Genomic DNA, 19,266 nt, shown 5'->3' with positions numbered 1-19,266 from the left:
TTGGCCAATGTACATGGCAGAGGGGCATTGCTGGCACATGATGGCATATATCACATTGGTAGATGTGCAGGTGAACGAGCCACTGATGGTATAGCTGATGTGATTAGGCCCTATGATGGTGTCACTTGAATAGATATGTGGACAGAGTTGGCATCGGGCTTTGTTACAAGGATAGGTTCCTGGGTCAGTGTTTTTGTTCAGTGATGTGTGGTTGCTGGTGAGTATTTGCTTTAGGTTGGGGGGTTGTCTGTAAGCGAGGACAGGTCTGTCTCCCAAGATCTGTGAGAGTAAAGGATCATCTTTCAGGATAGGTTGTAGATCTCTGATGATGCGCTGGAGAGGTTTTAGTTGGGGGCTGAAGGTGACAGCTAGTGGTGTTCTGTTATTTTCTTTGTTGGCCCTGTCTTGTAGGAGGTGACTTCTGGGTACTCGTCTGGCTCTGTCAATCTGTTTTTTCACTTCAGCAGGTGGGTATTGTAGTTTTAAGAATGCTTGATAGAGATCTTGTAGGTGCTTGTCTCTATCTGAGGGATTGGAGCAAATGCGGTTATATCTTAGAGCTTGGCTGTAGACAATGGATCGTGTGGTGTGTCCTGGATGGAAGCTGGAGGCATGTAGGTAAGTGTAGCGGTCAGTAGGTTTCCGGTACAGGGTGGTATTTATGTGACCATCGCTTATTAGCACAGTAGTGTCCAGGAAATGGACCGCTTGTGTGGATTGATCTAGGCTGAGGTTGATGGTGGGATGGAAATTATTGAAATCATGGTGGAATTCCTCAAGGGCTTCTTTTCCATGGGTCCAGATGATGAAGATGTCATCAATGTAGCGCAAGTAGAGTAGGGGCGTTAGGGGACGAGAGCTAAGGAAGCGTTGTTCTAAGTCAGCCATAAAAATGTTGGCATACTGCGGGGCCATGCGGGTACCCATAGCAGTGCCGCTGACTTGAAGGTATATATTGTCCCCAAATGTGAAATAGTTGTGGGTGAGGACAAAGTCACAGAGTTCAGCCACCAGGTTAGCTGTGACATTATCGGGGATACTGTTCCTGATAGCTTGTAGTCCATCTGTGTGTGGAATATTGGTGTAGAGGGCTTCTACGTCCATAGTGGCCAGGATGGTGTTTTCTGGAAGATCACCGATGGATTCTAGTTTCCTCAGGAAGTCAGTAGTATCTCGAAGATAGCTAGGAGTGCTGGTAGCGTAGGGTCTTTAAGCTGTCTGGCCATTCTTTGACAGACCTGCGGGTGGCTATCTTAAAACAGAAAAACTTCAAAAACAGACTCCAACGAGAGACTGCTGAGCTGGAATTGATATGCAAACTAGACACAATCAACTCAGGGCTAAATAGGGATTGGGAATGGCTGAGCCATTACAAACATTGAATCTATCTCCCCTTGTAAGTATTTTCACACTTGCTTCTTATCAAACTGTCTGTACTGAACCATCTTGATTATCACTTCAAAAGTTTTTTTTCTCTTACTTAATTGGCCTCTCAGAGTTGGTAAGACAACTCCCACCTGTTCATGCTCTCTGTATGTGTGTGTATATATATCTCCTCAATATATGGTTCACTCTATATGCATCCGAAGAAGTGGGTTGTAGCCCACGAAAGCTTATGCTCTAATAAATTTGTTAGTCTCTAAGGTGCCACAAGTACTCCTGTTATTTTTGTATATAGTAGTCTGTAGGGTTCTATTGTTGAAGCTGATCATGGTATCCATGCAGTTGATGCTGGTACGGTTGTGTTCTAGAGAGAGTTTGATGGATGCGTGGTGGTTGTTGAAGTTGTGATGGAAATCTATAAGAAAGTTTAGGTCGTTTGTCCAGAAGATGAAAATATCATAAATGTGTATCAGATATATCATTGGTTTCATGGTGCATTTGTCCAGAAATTCTTCCTCAAGGTGTCCTGTGAAGATGTTGGAATATTGGGGAGCCATCCTAATACCCATGGCTGTTCCCATGGTTTGGACAAAGTGTTTGTTGTTGAATGTAAAATTGCTATGGGTGAGGAGGATGAAATAGATGAGTGTAGCAATGTATTTGGGATGGATATCTGAGTGTTGTCCATTATCTTGTAAATATTTGAGGCAGGCATCAATGCCATCGTTCTGAAGGATGTTGGTGTATAGGGAGGTGACATCTATGGTGGCAAGCGTGGTGTTCTGAGGGAGGTGGTTAATATTTTAAAGTTTCTGGAGGAAGTTGTTGTGTCCTGGAGGAAGCTGGCACTTTGTGGGTGAGTCATTGAAGATGGTTTCTATGAGTCCTGATATTCCTTCAATAAGAGTGCTATGGCCTGATATGATGGGTCTGCCTGGGTTCACTTGTTTGTATGTTTTGGGAAGCATGTAGAAGGTCCTGGAGTGGCGGGAAGAGGGGTTGTGGGGGATGAGGTTGTAGAGTTTCTTTTGGGGTTATTTGGGCAAGGATTTGATGATATCCTTAATTCCTAGGCAAATTGTGGTGTGGGGTCTTCTTTGAGTTCTTTATAGTAAGTGGTGTTGGAGAGTTATCGGTTGGTTTTGTTGATGTAGTCATCACAGTTGAAAACTACAGTGACACCACTCTTTGTCTGCTGGCTTGATCCCTATCTGGTAGTTGGATTTCAGGGACTGTATAGCTGTCATCTTGGTGGTTGAGCGATTGTAGTGGATTTCACAGTCAGTTTTTTTTCCAAAAGCAATCAATGTAATGATTAAGTGTGTTGTTTTGTCCATTGTGGAGTGTCTAGTCTGATGATTCTTTTTTCTTATGACTGTTGGTGGGGAGGTGGTGGTTGTGGGTGGTGGTGTCCTTATTGTAAAAGAATTCTTTGAGGAGGAGTCAGTGAAAGAATTCTTCAAGTTCTCCGTGTGTTAGTATTAGGTTCTATGGTGGGGCAGAAGTTCGGTTCCTTGGAGAGTACAGATAATTCAGCTCCGGTAAGAGGTACTCTGGATATATTGATGATGTTGGGGTGTCATTTAGTGTCCATGTGCTGGGTCTTGGTGTCATGGTTTATCCTGGAGTTGAAGTTCAGTGGGTTGTGGAGTTGTTGTAACTGGTTCCACTTTTTCTTTTTGTGTTGAATGGCTGTCAGCAGGTTTTGATAGTTGCTTTGGGTTTCTTACATGATCTCCAGGTGGGTTTCCTGTTTTCTTTTTCTTTTTTGCATAATTATTTTGCAGAACTCGGGCTTTATATTATAAATTCTTTGGGGGCAGTGACTTTCTTTTTGTGTGTGACTTGTACAGTACAATGTACATTGTCAGTGCCAGTGCAAATATTGTAGATTCTACTGCAGGAAATATGGGGACATGTTACAGGCTACAGGATTTTTAGCCTTCTTATATATTGGTAAACATACTATATGTAATTTTAATATTATATTTTTCATGTTTTTCTCTTAGGAACTGTGATAAAGAGTATCAGTTCCTCCCAGGCACTTGTTGACTTCAGCCATGGAGAGACACAGATTGTACCAATACAGTTCATTATACCTGTCGGGGGTGCTATGCCTTGTCCATCACTGCAGGTGAAAAACTATTACTTTTTAAGGCAGCATATGTGCATCATTAACTTTATTCTGCAGTTCACATATGAGCACGATGATACGTAATAGTTTGATCATTTCTGTATTTTGGATAAATTTGTAAATGTTAAAGAAGATTCTCCATTCATAGTGAAATTTCCTTTGGTTCCATGCTATTTCCAGTATTTCTTCTGTTTGTCATTTGTTATTACATGATATGTGATAAGAGTTTAGCATCTTTGCTCTTTAAAATCACACATAGTATTTTTGGGCAGGTCACTCAGTACAAGTGGTCTTACTGTTTCCCAACAATACACATAATTAATTTACACTCACAGCATAGGAACCTAACAAACCCTTTTACTCACACTGTAACTTACAGCAAGCTCTAGCCATTTATTATTCATTGTATGTGCTTAATCCAACAACAAAAAACCTTTTACTAATCCCAAAGAACAATAATGAAAAAAAAATCATATTCCATTTCTGTATTTAAGTTAGCTAGCTAATCATCTATTATCACAATTCTTCTTTCAAATGGGGCTTATTTTAGCAGAGACAGGGATGATGGGTACAAAAAGCAATGGTCTACCCTGCCTTGGTTACAATTAAAACCAGGGACTTGATTCTTTCCCTATATAATGTAAGGAACTCCTGCTGATATTAATAGTATGTCTCTGTATTCTGTGTGGAGAGTCCAATTCTGGAAGTGTCCTGTCAGGTTTAATAGAAAGTTATAATCTTTCTATAGGGTTTTAAAAATCATCTTATATAATTCAATTAAAAATATATTCCTATTATAGAATTCCATGTGGTGTTTAAAAACATAAACAAAAATATAATTCTCTATTAAATTCTAAGGGATAAAGGGTTGGAATAATTTCTTTAGTAGCCTGTTAGCTTGATCCCTCTGAAATTTTGTAGGACGTTTCCGTAGGATGCTGATTTAAGGCATGATCCTGTGAGGTGCTGATCCAGTGGGAGTTGAGAGTAGTCAGCACATGGCATGATTGGTACCTTTGTATTTTCCTCTAGTGTTCCATTTTAAGCCATTAGAATGGATTAGCATGTTGTTTTGTACAGTCAAACCGTCGTTTAAAACTGGTATGCTATGAAGCTCTTGCAACCTAATTCTTTTCTGGTACACAGATTGGAGACTATGTATTCGCCAGAACTGGGACACAAACAGGAGATGATTATTATATGCCTGCTGTTGTTATAGCAACACCAAAAAGAGTTGAAGCAGATGATAAACTCTACACAGTTCTGAAGTACAACAATAAGAAAGTAAGTAGACCCGTGAAAGGATACGAAGTTTGCCATGGCATTATTATAATTCTGTTTTTGATGAGGCAGAAATAACTGGCCTGGCTAAAGAGCACATTGTTCCATTCACCCTTCCAGCTGACCAAAATCAAATCAAATTTCAGAGCCAAGTAATGGGCCAACATAATGGACAAACTGATAAGGAGTGTAGAGAAACATTACTCTACTCTCCATAATCTATTTATTGGCTTTCACAGGCTCCAGACTGCAAATGTGAAGAATAAGGATTGTTTTTCATGGGATAAAATAAATCTATTTTTAGTGTGTTTTGTTACCTTTGTTTGTTGGAGATTATTATGGTAATTTTATCTTTTTTTTTCTCAGTGTGTATTATAAAGAAATTGTACTTATCATTAGGAAATTGTCATCTTGGTTTTTCAGATGTTTCTTACGGTTGCACCAAAATGCCTGTTTTTTTTAATGCGTTCCTTTATTCTTAACTGCTGTTTCTGAGGTTTAGAAGTCACTGATCTAAACTGAATGAATTTGATTGTGTTATTGCAGAAACACTGTATACGAAGTGGGCTTATTAAAATCAGCCAAACAAAGTATGCCTGTTCCTGCCGTTATATAAGAATGGCCCATATGATGGATTGCCTGCTGTGAGTATGTTTGAACTGAAATATGTAAACTTTTGGTTATGTGCATTCTAAAATATAGGGGGGAAGAGAAGCATATTTTGTATTCACTTTTGCTTTAGTTTTTCCATATCTAATACAATAACAAGTAGCTTTTTAAACTAGAACAGGGTTCATTCAGGTCGGGTGGTCCTGGACACATCACCATGTGTGACTGATCCACTAAGTGTTTGGATGTGAAGGGTGTTAATTGTCTACTTCACGCTTTTGTTCCCTGGCAGGGAGCTGCACTGTATCAGTTTGGGAAGGACTGGTGGGAGGTGCTAGTTTGGTTCTTAATAACAGGAAGTTCGAAGTGAGAAAACGCTGGAAGTTGGAGATAGTGTTAGTGATGGGCTGGTTTTTATTTTAAGATGTGTTTTGTGATTTGAACTTGTGCTTCAAATTATGAAATGTATTTAGAGTACTCAGTGTCTTATTGGGCTTGAGTCTGGGGAATGGCTTGGAGAGGGTGAACTTCTGTAGACCTCGGCTGATGTTTGCTGATTAGAATAGGATGTGAACTTATATTGGTTTCCAGGTAAATTTGGGTTTCTGTTTGGCCTTTACATAGCCTGAGCCATGAACCCATTTGAAGTATCCCTGAGAAGTGATAGATTTCAGAGTTTATTAGCAGGCCGTGTGTTGTGTGGTCGAAATCCTTCTTCTGGGCTTTAAGGTCGAGGCAGTAGCTCCTACTGTCCCCTCTCCAAAAAAGAGGGAACATGAAAGCCCTATGGAATATAATAAAACTGATTAATGAAGCAGGAGAGATTCCTTCTTTCCTATGGCTTCAGATATGTTTGGGGGAAAGTGGTTACCCCCATCAAAATCCAGCCAGAGAAAGAGGAGAAACCAAATAAATCAAAGCGTTAATACTTCTCACCCAAAACCAGAACAGAATTTGCCATCCCCCTTCATTCCTCCTTTGAAGAAGTTATTTAGGGCGGAGTCGGAAACACCCAGAGACGGGAAGAGGCTCACTCAGCTATCCCTCATATTATATAGGGTTCTAGAACCCAAAGATTCCATCTTTATCTCCTCTCTGGTCAAGGCCACAGTGACATTGCTGATAAAGAACATGGTTACAGTAAAAACTGTGTTTTCCAGCACTTTATAAACCGGAAAACTCTAGAAACTGGCATTTCGTGGTACCGGATCCAGGCGGTGCTCACCTCAGTGGCTCCCCACAAGCAGCGATATCTCCCTGCTGCTCCTAGGTGGAGGTGTGGCTAGGTGGCTCTGCACGCTGCCTCCGCCCACAGGTGCCGCCCCCGCAGCTCCCATTGGCTGTGGTCATTGGCTATAGTAATCAAAAACACTTAACTCTTGTATATTTTTCATTCATAGATCTCAAAGCACTTTACAGCAGAGATTAATATAATTATCCCCATTTACAGATGGGGAAACTGGCACAGAAAGGTGAAGTGACTTGCCTAACATCACCCAGCTGGCTAGTGACAGAACCAAGAATAGAATTCAGGTCTTCTGAGTCCCAGTCCAGTGCTCTAACTACTAAGCCACACTGCCTCCCTTAAGGCTGGTTGTTTGTCATGGATAAAAAGATCATGGATTCCACTCAAGAATCCTATGGAATTCTGTTTTGTCTTTCCCCGTAAACATCATTAATTCCATCCCTTTCTCCTTCACATCCACTCAGTCATTCACTCTGAGTTGGCTGGCTGAGTTGGCTGGCTCAGTCATTAAGCCAGCCAGCCACAAGCACTCCTAAGCACCTCCATATTTTTGCTACTCACCACTCCTGTTTGCTTGGCTGTATTGAATTTTGCTTTTTAGATTAGGATGGGAAAAGAAAAGAAAATTATGTGCTGGCAATAATATTTGTTGTAGTCTTTGCTCTTCTTTCATGCTACTCATCTGTCCATCCCGCCTAAATAATCTATATTTTTCTATACGCATCTCTAATTCTGCTGCATTTTTAGTCTGTTTTATGAACGGGTTGGAGCCTGGCTAGATCTGTCTCTTGTGGTTGTGTTTTTTCCTCCTGCTTCTTGGTAATATATCTAGCTCTAAATGCAGTGCTTTTCTTCAGTAGATCTCAAAGTGATTTACAAAAGAGAGCAGTATCATAATCCCCATTTTACAGATGGGGAAACTGAGGCGTATAGCAGTTGAGGAGACTTGTCCAGGTCACCCAGCAGATGAATAACAGAACAGGGCATTGAACCCAGATTTTCTGAGTCCTAGTCCAGTGTTCTATCCACTAGACAACACTGCCTCTTTGATAGCTGGGGCTTTACATCTCTATAGAATTGTTTTCTCTATGATGGGAGAAGGTGGCCTCAGATGAACACAATTACTAGTGCAGAATTTTCCCCTTTTGCGAGTAAGCTCTCAGCTACAGTATTTTATTGTTTTCCATTCAGATATTTGTAAATGGAATAATGTTCTCATGGAAGTGTAACAGTTTCTCCCATATTATTTAACACTTTACTTTTATGTCATGTAGATATGCATCCTGTCCTCTTCCAGGCACTGACTAACTTAATTCACTGATTGAATCGTAAAGATTCAACGCTGTCCATGACATTACTTTATATTCATCGCTTTTTGTAGTCTAGCACACAGTGTCTAATGAGTGTTTTCCTCTTTTATGAAAAACTGTGCATTAAAAATCATTAGACAGTTGTATTTCATTAGCTGCACGTTAATCAGTACTAATGCTGGCTGTGCCATTTGCATTGCTTGAATAAAGATTGTGTCAACATTTCTATTATAGCCCCTGTTTTCAGGGAGTTTAGTCAATCATGTGTTCCTACCTGAAACTTGTTATGTGAGGCATTCTAAAAAGATCCGCACTGTGATGCTTAACTTCAGGCTCATTCTTCCAACTCTGGCAACTTCACAAGGCTACTGTCAGCACAATGAGTCTTTTTCTTATCAACACAGTGGGAGGTGGGGAAAGATGACATACAAAGTGTTAAAATAATAAAATAAAGATGAATGTTTTGAAATAGCATGATATACCACATTTACACACACAGATGTATATCAGTGAATCTTCTCTTCTGATTTCTAGCCCAAATGTACAGGCTGAGAAATCCATCCAGAACTCATCTCCACAAGAAGAAGAAGAAAAGGGGGAAAAATTGAAAGAAGATGGGGGAAAAAAGAAGAAAAAAGGGAAAGTAGAAAGCAAAAAGCATCCCCGGGAGAAGACTTCAGACTCTGATGATCTTTTATTTATCTCCAGGAGGGAAGTGAAAAACAAAGAAATGAATTCACTGCCTAGTGACAAAGAGGCAACTGAAGGTAAAGAAGTGGGGAACAAATTATTTGATTCAAGTCATAAACTCATAAAGATTAGAGATGGAACTGACCTGTTGGGTCATTTAGTCCATTCCCCTGCCACTACAGAAAGGTCCCTGCAGTATATTTTCTGGAGGTTTGTCCAGTCTAGTTTCAAATGTTGCAAATGATGAAGTTTTCACCATTTTCATTGGGAGACTATTCCACAGACTAGCTAATCTCAGCGTCAGGATGAGATTGCTTTCTTGATTTTTATCTATTTATACTAGTTACGTCCCTTGGTATCAGTCTTAAGCAAATTTCTCTACATCCTGGGTATTTACTTAGACCCTCCAGATATTTATTATGTTTACTCCTCAGTCATCATTAAGTCAAGCTATTTGTGTGTTGCTCTTCTGATCTTTCCTCATAAATCAGTACTCATCTTTTGTTGCTCTTGTGTCAATTCCATCCAGTTTGTCTACATCTGTCTGGTACTGAAGTAGCATGATACTGCAGTACTGCCCAGGTTTCTCACCATCCTTGTAGCAGCACAGCTTCCTCAGGAGCCACATCATGACTGGCTCCCTGCCGGTAGATGTCTCTGAACTCCCCAGTATTCCAGTGTGCAGAGGGTGAATGAACATGAGATCCCATTAGCTTCTTCTGTTACTAATTCCCTGCAGGTTGAAGGAAGGATGAATCTGAGGAGAGTGGCTATCACCTTGGCCCATCCCGGCCATGCCTTACCCAGATCTGCAGAGCTTTGGCCATCTGAGTCCCACAAAGGAGATTCTTCTAGGTGGCATGAGGTGGAACATGCTGCAGAGTCCCCTTTTTATGGCACCATTGGCTTTACCATTTTTTTTTTTGCATACCCCTTTGTGTCTCAGAATGGATGGAAGTGTAGGAGAACCTCTGATATTCATACAGTTAATAAAGATGTTATATAAAACCGGTCCTTACACTGATCCCTACAGGATTTCTTTGAATGCATTCCCACAACTTGACACATTGTTGAGTATTGTTACTCTTTGTTTGCAGGTGTTCAGTCAGTTTTCAGTGTATATGATAGTGCTTATCATAGCCAAGAAAATTTGAATTAATTTTGCAAATAAAAATTTGTGAGCCAGTGTCAATATGTTACTAAATGCCAGACATACTGCATGTAGTTTATTCCATACATCCACTATTTATTTTAATGCTATTTAAATAAATAAATAAATATTAAAAAATCCAAGTTTGCCTGGTATAATTTTTTTCTCATGGGCCAGATCCTCATCTGGTGTAATCTGGCAGTTTACAGTAGTTGACAGTCTGGTGCTATATGTGCTGCTTATTGAGATCCCATCTTTGCAACCCTCATTCATACTGATGAGCACTTAGACAAATGCTCCTGTTTAAACCAGTGGGATTACTTGCATGAGTAAGTACTCAGCAACATGAGTGAGGATTGCAGAGCTGTGTCCTATGAATGCGTTGTTCCATTAACTAGAGACTAGATTTTAAAGGCCTAAACTCCTGTTGATTTCCTAGGCACCTAGTGGGATTTTTAAAAGTGCTTATCTGGATCTTTAGGTGCCCTATATACCTTTGAAAATCTGGTCCTAGATATTTACATTTTTTCCTAACCCTTTCATTCTGGAATTGTTTGCTACCTCATGAAGAATGGATCACGTGTGTCTGTTATGTGTTAGGGGGTTAATATTTGTTCATTATTTTACTAAAGTTTAAAGTTAAACTTACCTAATACTAGTTCCCAGGATTACTCTGCTTTCTTTTTTTAAAGTTCAGTACCACGTTTGCTTTATTAGTTAGGCACCCAATCTGCTTAGGTACTTTTGAACATCCCACTAGGTGCCTATCTATATCTTTAGACAGCTAAATGCCTTTTAAAATCTGGCCCTTAGCACCTTAAGATGATGACCTTTATACACCCAAAAGCCTTTGATTTATATGTTCAAACTTTCCAAGTGTGCTCTTCAGTGCTGTTTGCCATTATTTTTCAAAGCCTTCAGTACTTCTTAATTGTTCTTGTTAAAGGCAGATTTAAAAAGGAGTTCAACATCTCAGCAATTCAAAAGAAATTTTTTGAATAGTTGTAAATTCCATTAATAGTTAAAAACAAACTAATAACGTATAATAGCCTGAATACATCCTACAGTAATGAGGTTACACTTATTGCTTGATTTCTGAAGGCAGTCTATTGAATTGGGCATTGGTTTATTTAAAAGGTTTATAATCCTCCCACATAGTTTCTAATACCTGAGTAATTTGAATGTCTTTTCATTTGTATAAAAACAAATTACTCGATATTCCTGATTGTTTGCCTGTAGTATGAGAACTTCTTGTTCATAATTGTGCAGCATATTTTCTCTAGCCCTTTCACACTTGTGTAATATGGGAGAAATATTTGGCACCATGAAAAAGTGCCTTCTTTTAAAAACCATGCTAGCCTCATCATCATTGGCGATCCCTCGATTCGAGGAGGATCTCTACCATGAATTTACATCTGGGTCCTGAGATGACTCAGGAGTCCGATCCTGGAACCACAGATCCGCCCGCAGTAGGCGTAGACGTTTCCTGGTGCATCAGCTGCCTGCTGGGAGTTATTTCTTTTTCCTTCCTTCTCTTTCTCTTTTCAGCTTCAAGGGCAAGGCGCTTCTCCTCAAAGCAGGCCACTGCCTGATGCCTCCTGTGGCGCCATTGGGGTCGGTTAGTGCTTGCGCCTCCCAACGTGAGATGTCCACATCAGTTTTCTTGAGATACGCTTTCAGTGTGTCTTTGTAGCTAGCCTACCCAGTCCTGAAATGTCTGGCTTTAGTTGATCACCCATAGAGCCAGAATGTGCAACCCTCGCTTGTGTTGGTGAACACTTGCTCACATAAGAAGTCCCATAGATTTCATACATACATTTCAACATTTCATAGATTTCAGCGGGATTACTAGAGGGAGTAGGAGCTCCCTAGCATGAGTAAGGGTTGCACAATATAGTTCTTAATTTCCTTAGCTAGCAAGGTAAATTTATTCAACTGGAAAAATCTACTTGATGAAGCCTAATATATTTACTGCTTTTGGGTACTGTATGAATGTACTAAAGCAAACTTGTTAGAGGATTTTGAAATTTCTACAAGCCAGCATACTTTCAGCTAAAATATTCTTGACCGTTACCTGATTGCATGTAATCAGTGGCCCAGGCCTGTTCTTACTCATGAAAAACATCCATTGACTTGAATGAATATGGACTCCATGACTGGGCCTTGTGATGGGGCATCTGGCCCACACTGGCCCATAAGGGGTTAATAAAACCCTAGGGAGGCTGTACAGCAGGCAGCCAATTAGAGAGAGCCCTAGAGAGGCTGCGCAGGAGACAGCCAATTAGAGAGGGACTGTGAGGAGCAGCCAATCAGGGCCTGGTAGACCCATATAAGAAGAGCTGCAGGGCAGAGCAAAGTCAGTAGCTGCCTGGAGCTCAAGGGGGAAAGGTCAGGCTCCTAGCAGGAGGAAGGAGTGCCAGCACCCTGGACAGAGCAGAGTTGCTAGCAACCACTAGGGGACGGGGAAGCAAAAGACGGCTCCTTGTTGGCTGTAGGGATTTGCAGGCTGGGGTCCTGAGGCAAGGGGAAAGAGGGTGCTGAGGGCCATGGGGAAATGACCCAGAGAAATGAACTGAAGAGTTGGAGGGGATGCAGTAAGTGACAGCCATCTACAGGATGCCTGGGCTGGGACCTAGAGTAGTGGGTGGGCCTGGGTCTCCACCTGCCCCCCGGCCGCCACTGAGGAAGTGGCCAAACAATTGGCTGCAGTTGCCTTTGAGGGAAGTGGTTGGACAGTGGACTGCAGTTCCCCCAGAAGGGGAGATAACAGAGTGTGACATGGCCGAAGGGCTGTGTCCTGCAGAAGTTGTTGTGGTCCTTCGAATGACACCGTTCCAGGAGCAGAAGTGATGGTGGGCGAGATAGCACCAGAAGAGGGCGCACTGGCTAGCAGAGCTAATCCCTGGGACAGCCAGCAGGAGGCACTGCAGTGGTGAGTGAACCCCATCACTAGGGACCTACCAAATTCACGGTCCAATTTGGTTAATTTCACAGTTATAGGATTTTAAAATTGTAAATTTCATGATTTCAGCTATTTAAATCTGAAATTTCACAGTGTTGTAATTTTAGGGGTCCTGACCCAAAAAGGAGTTTTGGGGGGGTGTTGCAAAGTTATATTGTGTGTGTGTGTGGGGGGGGGGGGGTTGTGGTACTGCTACCCTTACTTCTGTGCTGCTGTTGGTGGTGGCGCTGCCTTCAGAGCTGGACAGCCGGAGAGCAGCGGCTGCTGGCCGGGATCCCAGCTCTGAAGGCAAAGCCACCGCCAACAGCAGCGCAGATGTAAGGATTGCCACCCTTACTTCTGCACTGCTGCCTGCAGAGCTGGGCCCTCAGTCAGCAACCGTCACTATCCAGCCACCAGCTCTGAAGGCAGCAGTGCAGAAGTAAGGGTGGCATGTTATAGTATTGCCACCCTTACTTCTGCGCTGCTGCTGGTGGGGCGCTGCCTTCAGAGCTGGCCTCCTGGCCAACAGCCAATGCTCTCTGGCCACCCAGCTCTGAATTCAGTGCAGAAGTAAAGGTGGCAATACTACGCCACCCTAAAATAATCTTGTGACCCCCCCCCCCCCTTTTGGGTCAGGACCCCCTATTTGAGAAAAGCTGGTCTCCCCCTGTGAAATCTGTAGAGTATAGGCTAAAAGCGCACAAAAGACCAGATTTCACGGAGGGAGACCAGATGTCACGGTCCGTGACGTGTTTTTCATGGCCATTAATTTGATAGGGCCCTACCCATCACAGTCCTGTATAAGTTAGAGTATAATATTATGCACCACTGTTATTGCAACCTCTGTCTTGAACTCCACTATGCCTCTTGTTCCTATTTATACCAAAACTGTATTCACTACATTCTTATTTTAATATATGCTCCTCTCATTCCTCTTCCTTAGTTTCTCTTGCTATATTTATAGAGTATGGGTGGGATCCTGGCATTCAAGTCAATGGTAAAACACCCATCAACCTTCAATGGCACCATGATTTCACTCAATATGACCAATAAAACCCAAGTTTTATTAAACTATTTAATAAATAAAATAATATAAATAATAAAACAAGATTCACAAATATATAATCATACCCTTATTATTACTGTGATTGCTTCTATAAACACTTTTAAAATAACATGCAGCTATTTGCTTGCATTTGTTTCCACAGAAAAATGCTTATCTCTGTCTTCCCACTACCTTTTTTCTCTCCTCCCCACCCCCAAAAATGCCTAGAATTATTTGTCAATTTCATGTGGTATTCATGTGAATTAACTCAAATGGTGCCCTGGTAAGTCACTTGCAGGAAAGGAGAAAATAGAAAATAAGAGAGAAACTTTCTAGAGAAGTATAGATATGAAATGATACATTTGAATGCAAATATATGATGCAATAAGTGATGTGTTAGTGAATTATAGACAAAAATGCTCCTTTTTATTTTGTAATGGGGTGGGATTTAACGTAATGTAGCAAAGCTATTTGAAGTAGTTGGGAGACCTTTGAAAAGGCTAATTGTTTATCCCCTTCCACAACAAATCCAGCTGCTTAAAGCATGTTAGAAACTGTTCAAGAGGGAAGCTGTGACAACTGGCAAGCTAGTGGACTTGTTTCCCTCCTATTAGCTATTTATATTTCCAGGGACACACTTGTTTCCCTTTCTCATTTCCCATAGCTCATTTAGCATTTGGATAATGTCATTGTAATAAAGCAGAGTGCTCCCATCTGTTGGTCACGGCTTGTTTAATTAGCAGTTGATGTCAGTTCATCTCAGCTTGAATCTGTCATTTAGTGCAGCTGTGTATAGTAAAGGACTATTGAGAGGCCTCTGGATTGAGATTTTGTTTATAGGCTAACGGCTCAAAAATATTCTCACCTCCATCATGGCTCTTTATTCATCTGAAAAAGAAGTGTGTTAAACCAGTAGTCAGCTGTTTTGCCATAGAGAGTGGACAAGGCAGCTGTGCCGTGGAGCAAAGTGTAGGTCAGTTGATATAGTAATGTGAGTTTTATCCAGTCTCATTTCTGTCCAGATTCAGGTAGCAAGAGACAAATGGCTTGTTTATAACTTTTTCAGAAGGTTTCTGGAAAATAATACGATGTCTGTGAATAATACATCATAGGGAATATAGATTTGACAGCATGTCTTCAATTTTTTCAAGATAACAGCATGCTTGCGGTGGCTTTCACTATTTTACCAACAAACTTTGTTCCTTAAACTGCACTATATGATCAGATGCCTTCAACTTCAAGGGTACAGTTATTTCTCTCACTTGATGATATTTTCATGGCAACACACGGTGGAGCTTCAGATTCCTGACTCTTATCTTACATTTTCCCAAGAAGAATCAAAATGGCCATTTTGTGTATCTAGGTGGTGACCTGGTATATATATTGGCATGGTTTTCGGAAGTGCTGAGCTCCCACAGGTTCGGTTCCAGTGACTTCAGTGGGAGCTACAGAAGCTCAGCACTTTTGAAAATAGGGCCATATATGTCATATATTCTCCTCTTTGCCATGAACTCAGTCTTCATGTTGACAGTACCGGCTTTACAGTGACGCCATGGCACCGGGCCCATGCTCAAAAGCGGCCGCAGCCTGGCCCACTCCACTTGCACTGCGCCCTGAGCTGCTGACTCCTCTCGGCCATTCAGCCAGCCCAGGGTTTCTCTCCACCCCCTGCCCCTGCCCGCCGGCTCCTCCGCACCCTATGTCCCCTCCCCTCACCCAGAGGCAGAGAGGAGCCCTTAGCCGCTGCCGCTCCAGTGACTGTCCACTTCAGGCCCCCTGGGGCCTGCTTCTCCCTGCTGCTCTGCAGAAGCAGCAGGCTGGGAAAGTCGGCGGCTCCCGCGCCCCCTTTCCCCCACGCCTCTGTAAGAAACGCCTCCACCGCTGCAGGCACCAGCGCTAGGCAGGCAGGGCTGGGTGGGGGAGATCTGTGTGTGTTGGGGTGCTAGGGAGTGGGGGTAGTGTGTGGGCAGGGGGGCACTGGGCAGGGGTGGTGGTGTGCAGGTCGCTGTGCATTTGTGTTGGTGGGGTTTCTGGGGGGTAGCACTGGGCATAGCGGGACCGGGGGGTCGCTGGGCATAGGGAATCGGGGGGGGGGGGTGTTGGGCAGGGGGGCTGTGTGGTGTGGCATGGGCCCACCCCCCAGGGGAACTTGGCATGCTGGCAGCTCAGGGCTGGGCAGGCCAGTGTCTGCTGGTTTGTAAATAGTGCCCTTGCACAGGGCTGGGCAGAGCGGGGCCACCCCCGCTATGCAATGCCCCATTTCCCCTGGCTGGCCCCTAGCTCCGGGGACCCACCTCCCCACACCATGCTCCATTGCTCCCATAGGGGCCCACAAATATGTGTGGCACTGGGTCCACAGAAGGTTAATCTGGCCCTGCATGTTGATGTCCTCTCTCTCCCCCACCGGAACTCCATCTCCCAAGCTACTATGCTTTCTCTTTTCCATTTTTACCTTCATATTTTTTTAGCCTACAATTAACCCTAATCCACAGTCACTTTTTCCTTTCTTTCCCCATTAGTGCGTCTGTCCACGTCCTGTATGCACCCATCACTTAAATTTGTTGGCAAGTATACTTGCATGTTGAGGTGCTCAGAAACTTTAGTGATGTGCATCATTATTTAGATTGTAAGCTCTTTGGGGCAAGGACTGTCTATTATTCTGTATTTGTAAAGAGCTAAGCATAGTGGGGTTCAGTTTTCGGTTGGCCATTAGGCACTACTTTAATAAAAGTAACTAATAATATAAAAAAATCAATATATTTTCTTTTCTTTTATTCTTCTCTATATTCCTTATGACTTTCTATTTTGCCTCACTAAGAAGCTTCTGTATCCAACCCCAAATAATATATCTATGGTGTGTCTCATTATGAAGTATTTTGTGATACTTTTGAAGAATACTGCTGTAGCTCAAAATAAATTGTATACAGAGAAATGTATTTGTGGAAACCCTCCTACAGAGGACAACATGCTTTATGGAGAAAGTAAACTATAAGCTACTGGTTTTTACAGGGAGATTTACAGAGATGGAGTGTCTACGGGTCTGATCCACTTCCTATTGAAATCAATTGGAGTCTTCCATTGGCTTTACTGGGACATGCAATGGGCCCTCTGTAGGTTGTGGAGGGAGAAGAAATTCATATCTTCACAATCACTCAGTGCCACTGATCGGTATGCATGAAGGATTTGGGAGATGCAGAATAAAGTTATTAAAATGTATTCTAAAAATCTAGAAAATATGCCAAAGTGTGTGATGATGTTTCCATGGCAATTCAAAATAAGTAACCATTTTAAAAAAGCAGGTGCTTGCTGCCTGGTGACTGAGGTGTGTTTGCATGTAAATGTGTGCAGAAGTGCACAAAACAAGTAATTGTCTGCGGAACTGAGTGCCGTTACCTGTGTGGGGGGAGGGATTTGCACATTTGGTTTGCACTATGAATGTTCCATGCCTTGGAGCAGTTGGTGTTTTCTTTTCTTTTCCCTCTTTCTTCCACTTATTACTCTGTATCTCTTTTTCTTGTCAAGCTTAGAGCTCCTCCTTCTCGTGGACCTAAATTTCCTCCTTCAAATATCTCCTTAAAACAGCTTTCTTTCAGCTGGTATTCCACCACTCCAGCACCTGGCTGGTATGACTGTTTTAAAACCCACTGTCTCCACTCAAGAAAAAGCAAAAAAATATATGCAATCTATTCTGAGCTGGAAAATAGTATTCTGACTGTTTTGGTCCCTCTTTCCTCGCCATCAATTCATTGTGTTAGTGGTCTAATTTATACTGTGAGCAGAGACAGTAGAGACCTTGGTATTTTATATAGCTATAAAACACCAGGGCTTCATAAATAATTATTTATCCTTAACATCACACTCCTATTAATAGCAAACCTATTAAGATACGTATGTAGGAAATGATAATACATTAAGAGAAAGCTATAGGTTAATACATTAAGGGAATTGTGACTAGACCTCTGAGGGTGCTGAGAGCAGTGAAGATTCCCCTTTACACTGAAGTTTTGCACTATCACAGTCCTGGGGTCAATTGGCCCACCTGCTTCTAGCAGAACATGTTGCATGATATGAGCTATAGGTTTTTTTGCTTATGATTTTATCTATTTTTTGAATATTTCTAATAGGTATAAAAAAAATTTGGTTCACTAAATAGTATGTATTCTCTCCTCTACTCACTGCATTTCATCAACTTCATCGAGATCAGAATCTTGGCTGTCTCCTAAACACTTCAACTCACGGGTTACCAAAGCATCTTCATTGCTCTTGCTCTGTCACTACAGATCAACAGAGCCAGCCAGCACCTGCGAGCATCAACAACAATAACTTTATTGCAGCCTGCCAGAGAGAACCCACGTTATGGGTCCTGGCAGCTTGCTTGGATCAATCTTGGTCTTTTCAGGGACTCGTTGTTTAACTGCTGGGCTGAGTATGGACACCACCAGGGGTTTTCTCTCCAGGCAGAAAACCAGAAACTGAGGGACCAAATATGACAGCTGCAGATGGGAAATCATTCCTTGCAGGAGCAAGCTACAGCACTCTGAGCAGCTGCGAGGGACCACTCAGCTTCTCTTATCCTATTGGCTCAGGTGACTGGCTCCAGAGTTCCTTTGCCGGAAAGATATGTTGGTCCCTGCAGTAAGTTACATGGGTTCGTTACTCAATGCAGACTCCTGTTTATGCTCCAGCCCCAGGAGTACATCAGAGACTAAGTTAAGGTGGGGCTAATACTGAGCCTGCTTAATGGGGAGGCCCTGGCATGGACCACTCCCTTTTTAGAACAGAATCAGTACTGACCAACTGGGACTCATTCTTATGTAACCCTTCTGCCAGGTGGAGCCGGCAGCAACCCGTGCTGGGTTCAATATCTAGGGGTTCCTTTTCAACAATACAACACAGAACCAGCTCGAGCCCCCACCCAGTAACCTGCGAAAATTACACACCACCCCGGGCACCTTTGAGAGGCAATACTCTCGCAAGCAGAGAGTCTGAGTGTAGAAAAGAAACGTTTAATGAAAGGAGGGAAATCACCAACATTAATTAGGGAAAATGCCACAAGCAGGATTCATAATCCTAAAACTGTGAGCAGGACACCCACCCCAGCGTGTGTGGGGCAGAGTCATCTGCCTCATGTTCTTGAGTTCTACAACCAGCAGTTCCTTTTCTGTGCCCCTCTCTGCTCCCTCACCATGCCCCACTCACAGTGCTTGTCCTAGGTCCGTGAGGACCCAGGGTTCAGAGGTGCATCTGGGTGAGTTCACCTCCGATCTGGGGAAGAAGGCACCTGGCTTGCTCTACCATCTGAGCACTTGCTCCGGCGGGCCCCCCCGCCGTCCAGGGTTTCTCTCTGCTGGCTTTTCTTCTCTGACCTTTGCAATGGCGAAATATCCAATTTTTCTTCTGGTCCACTCCAAAGATGTTTAAACAATTCTTCCAATGTATTTTCTTAAAAAGCACGGCTTCAAAGTAAATAGTGG

The 19,266-nt window shown here is 42.5% G+C and overlaps 1 protein-coding gene across 1 annotated transcript in view; it reads left to right on the top strand.

Moving 5' to 3' along the window:
* VWA3B (von Willebrand factor A domain containing 3B) overlaps positions 1–19,266 on the top strand; it is a 141,777-nt gene that overhangs the window by 109,950 nt on the left and 12,561 nt on the right. Inside the window, exons 24-29 of the mRNA XM_065423482.1 lie at positions 3,393–3,517; positions 4,664–4,801; positions 5,345–5,442; positions 8,498–8,730; positions 9,751–9,757; positions 11,352–11,421. Coding sequence (XP_065279554.1) covers positions 3,393–3,517; positions 4,664–4,801; positions 5,345–5,442; positions 8,498–8,730; positions 9,751–9,757; positions 11,352–11,421 — 671 coding nt within the window. The remainder of the gene's footprint in view (positions 1–3,392; positions 3,518–4,663; positions 4,802–5,344; positions 5,443–8,497; positions 8,731–9,750; positions 9,758–11,351; positions 11,422–19,266) is intronic.

This window comes from Emys orbicularis, chromosome 1, assembly GCF_028017835.1.
Source record: "Emys orbicularis isolate rEmyOrb1 chromosome 1, rEmyOrb1.hap1, whole genome shotgun sequence".
In the NCBI taxonomy this organism is placed as follows: domain Eukaryota; kingdom Metazoa; phylum Chordata; order Testudines; family Emydidae; genus Emys; species Emys orbicularis.
Note: the sequence above shows the minus strand (reverse complement) of the source record. Positions and strands in the feature narration are given on the sequence as shown.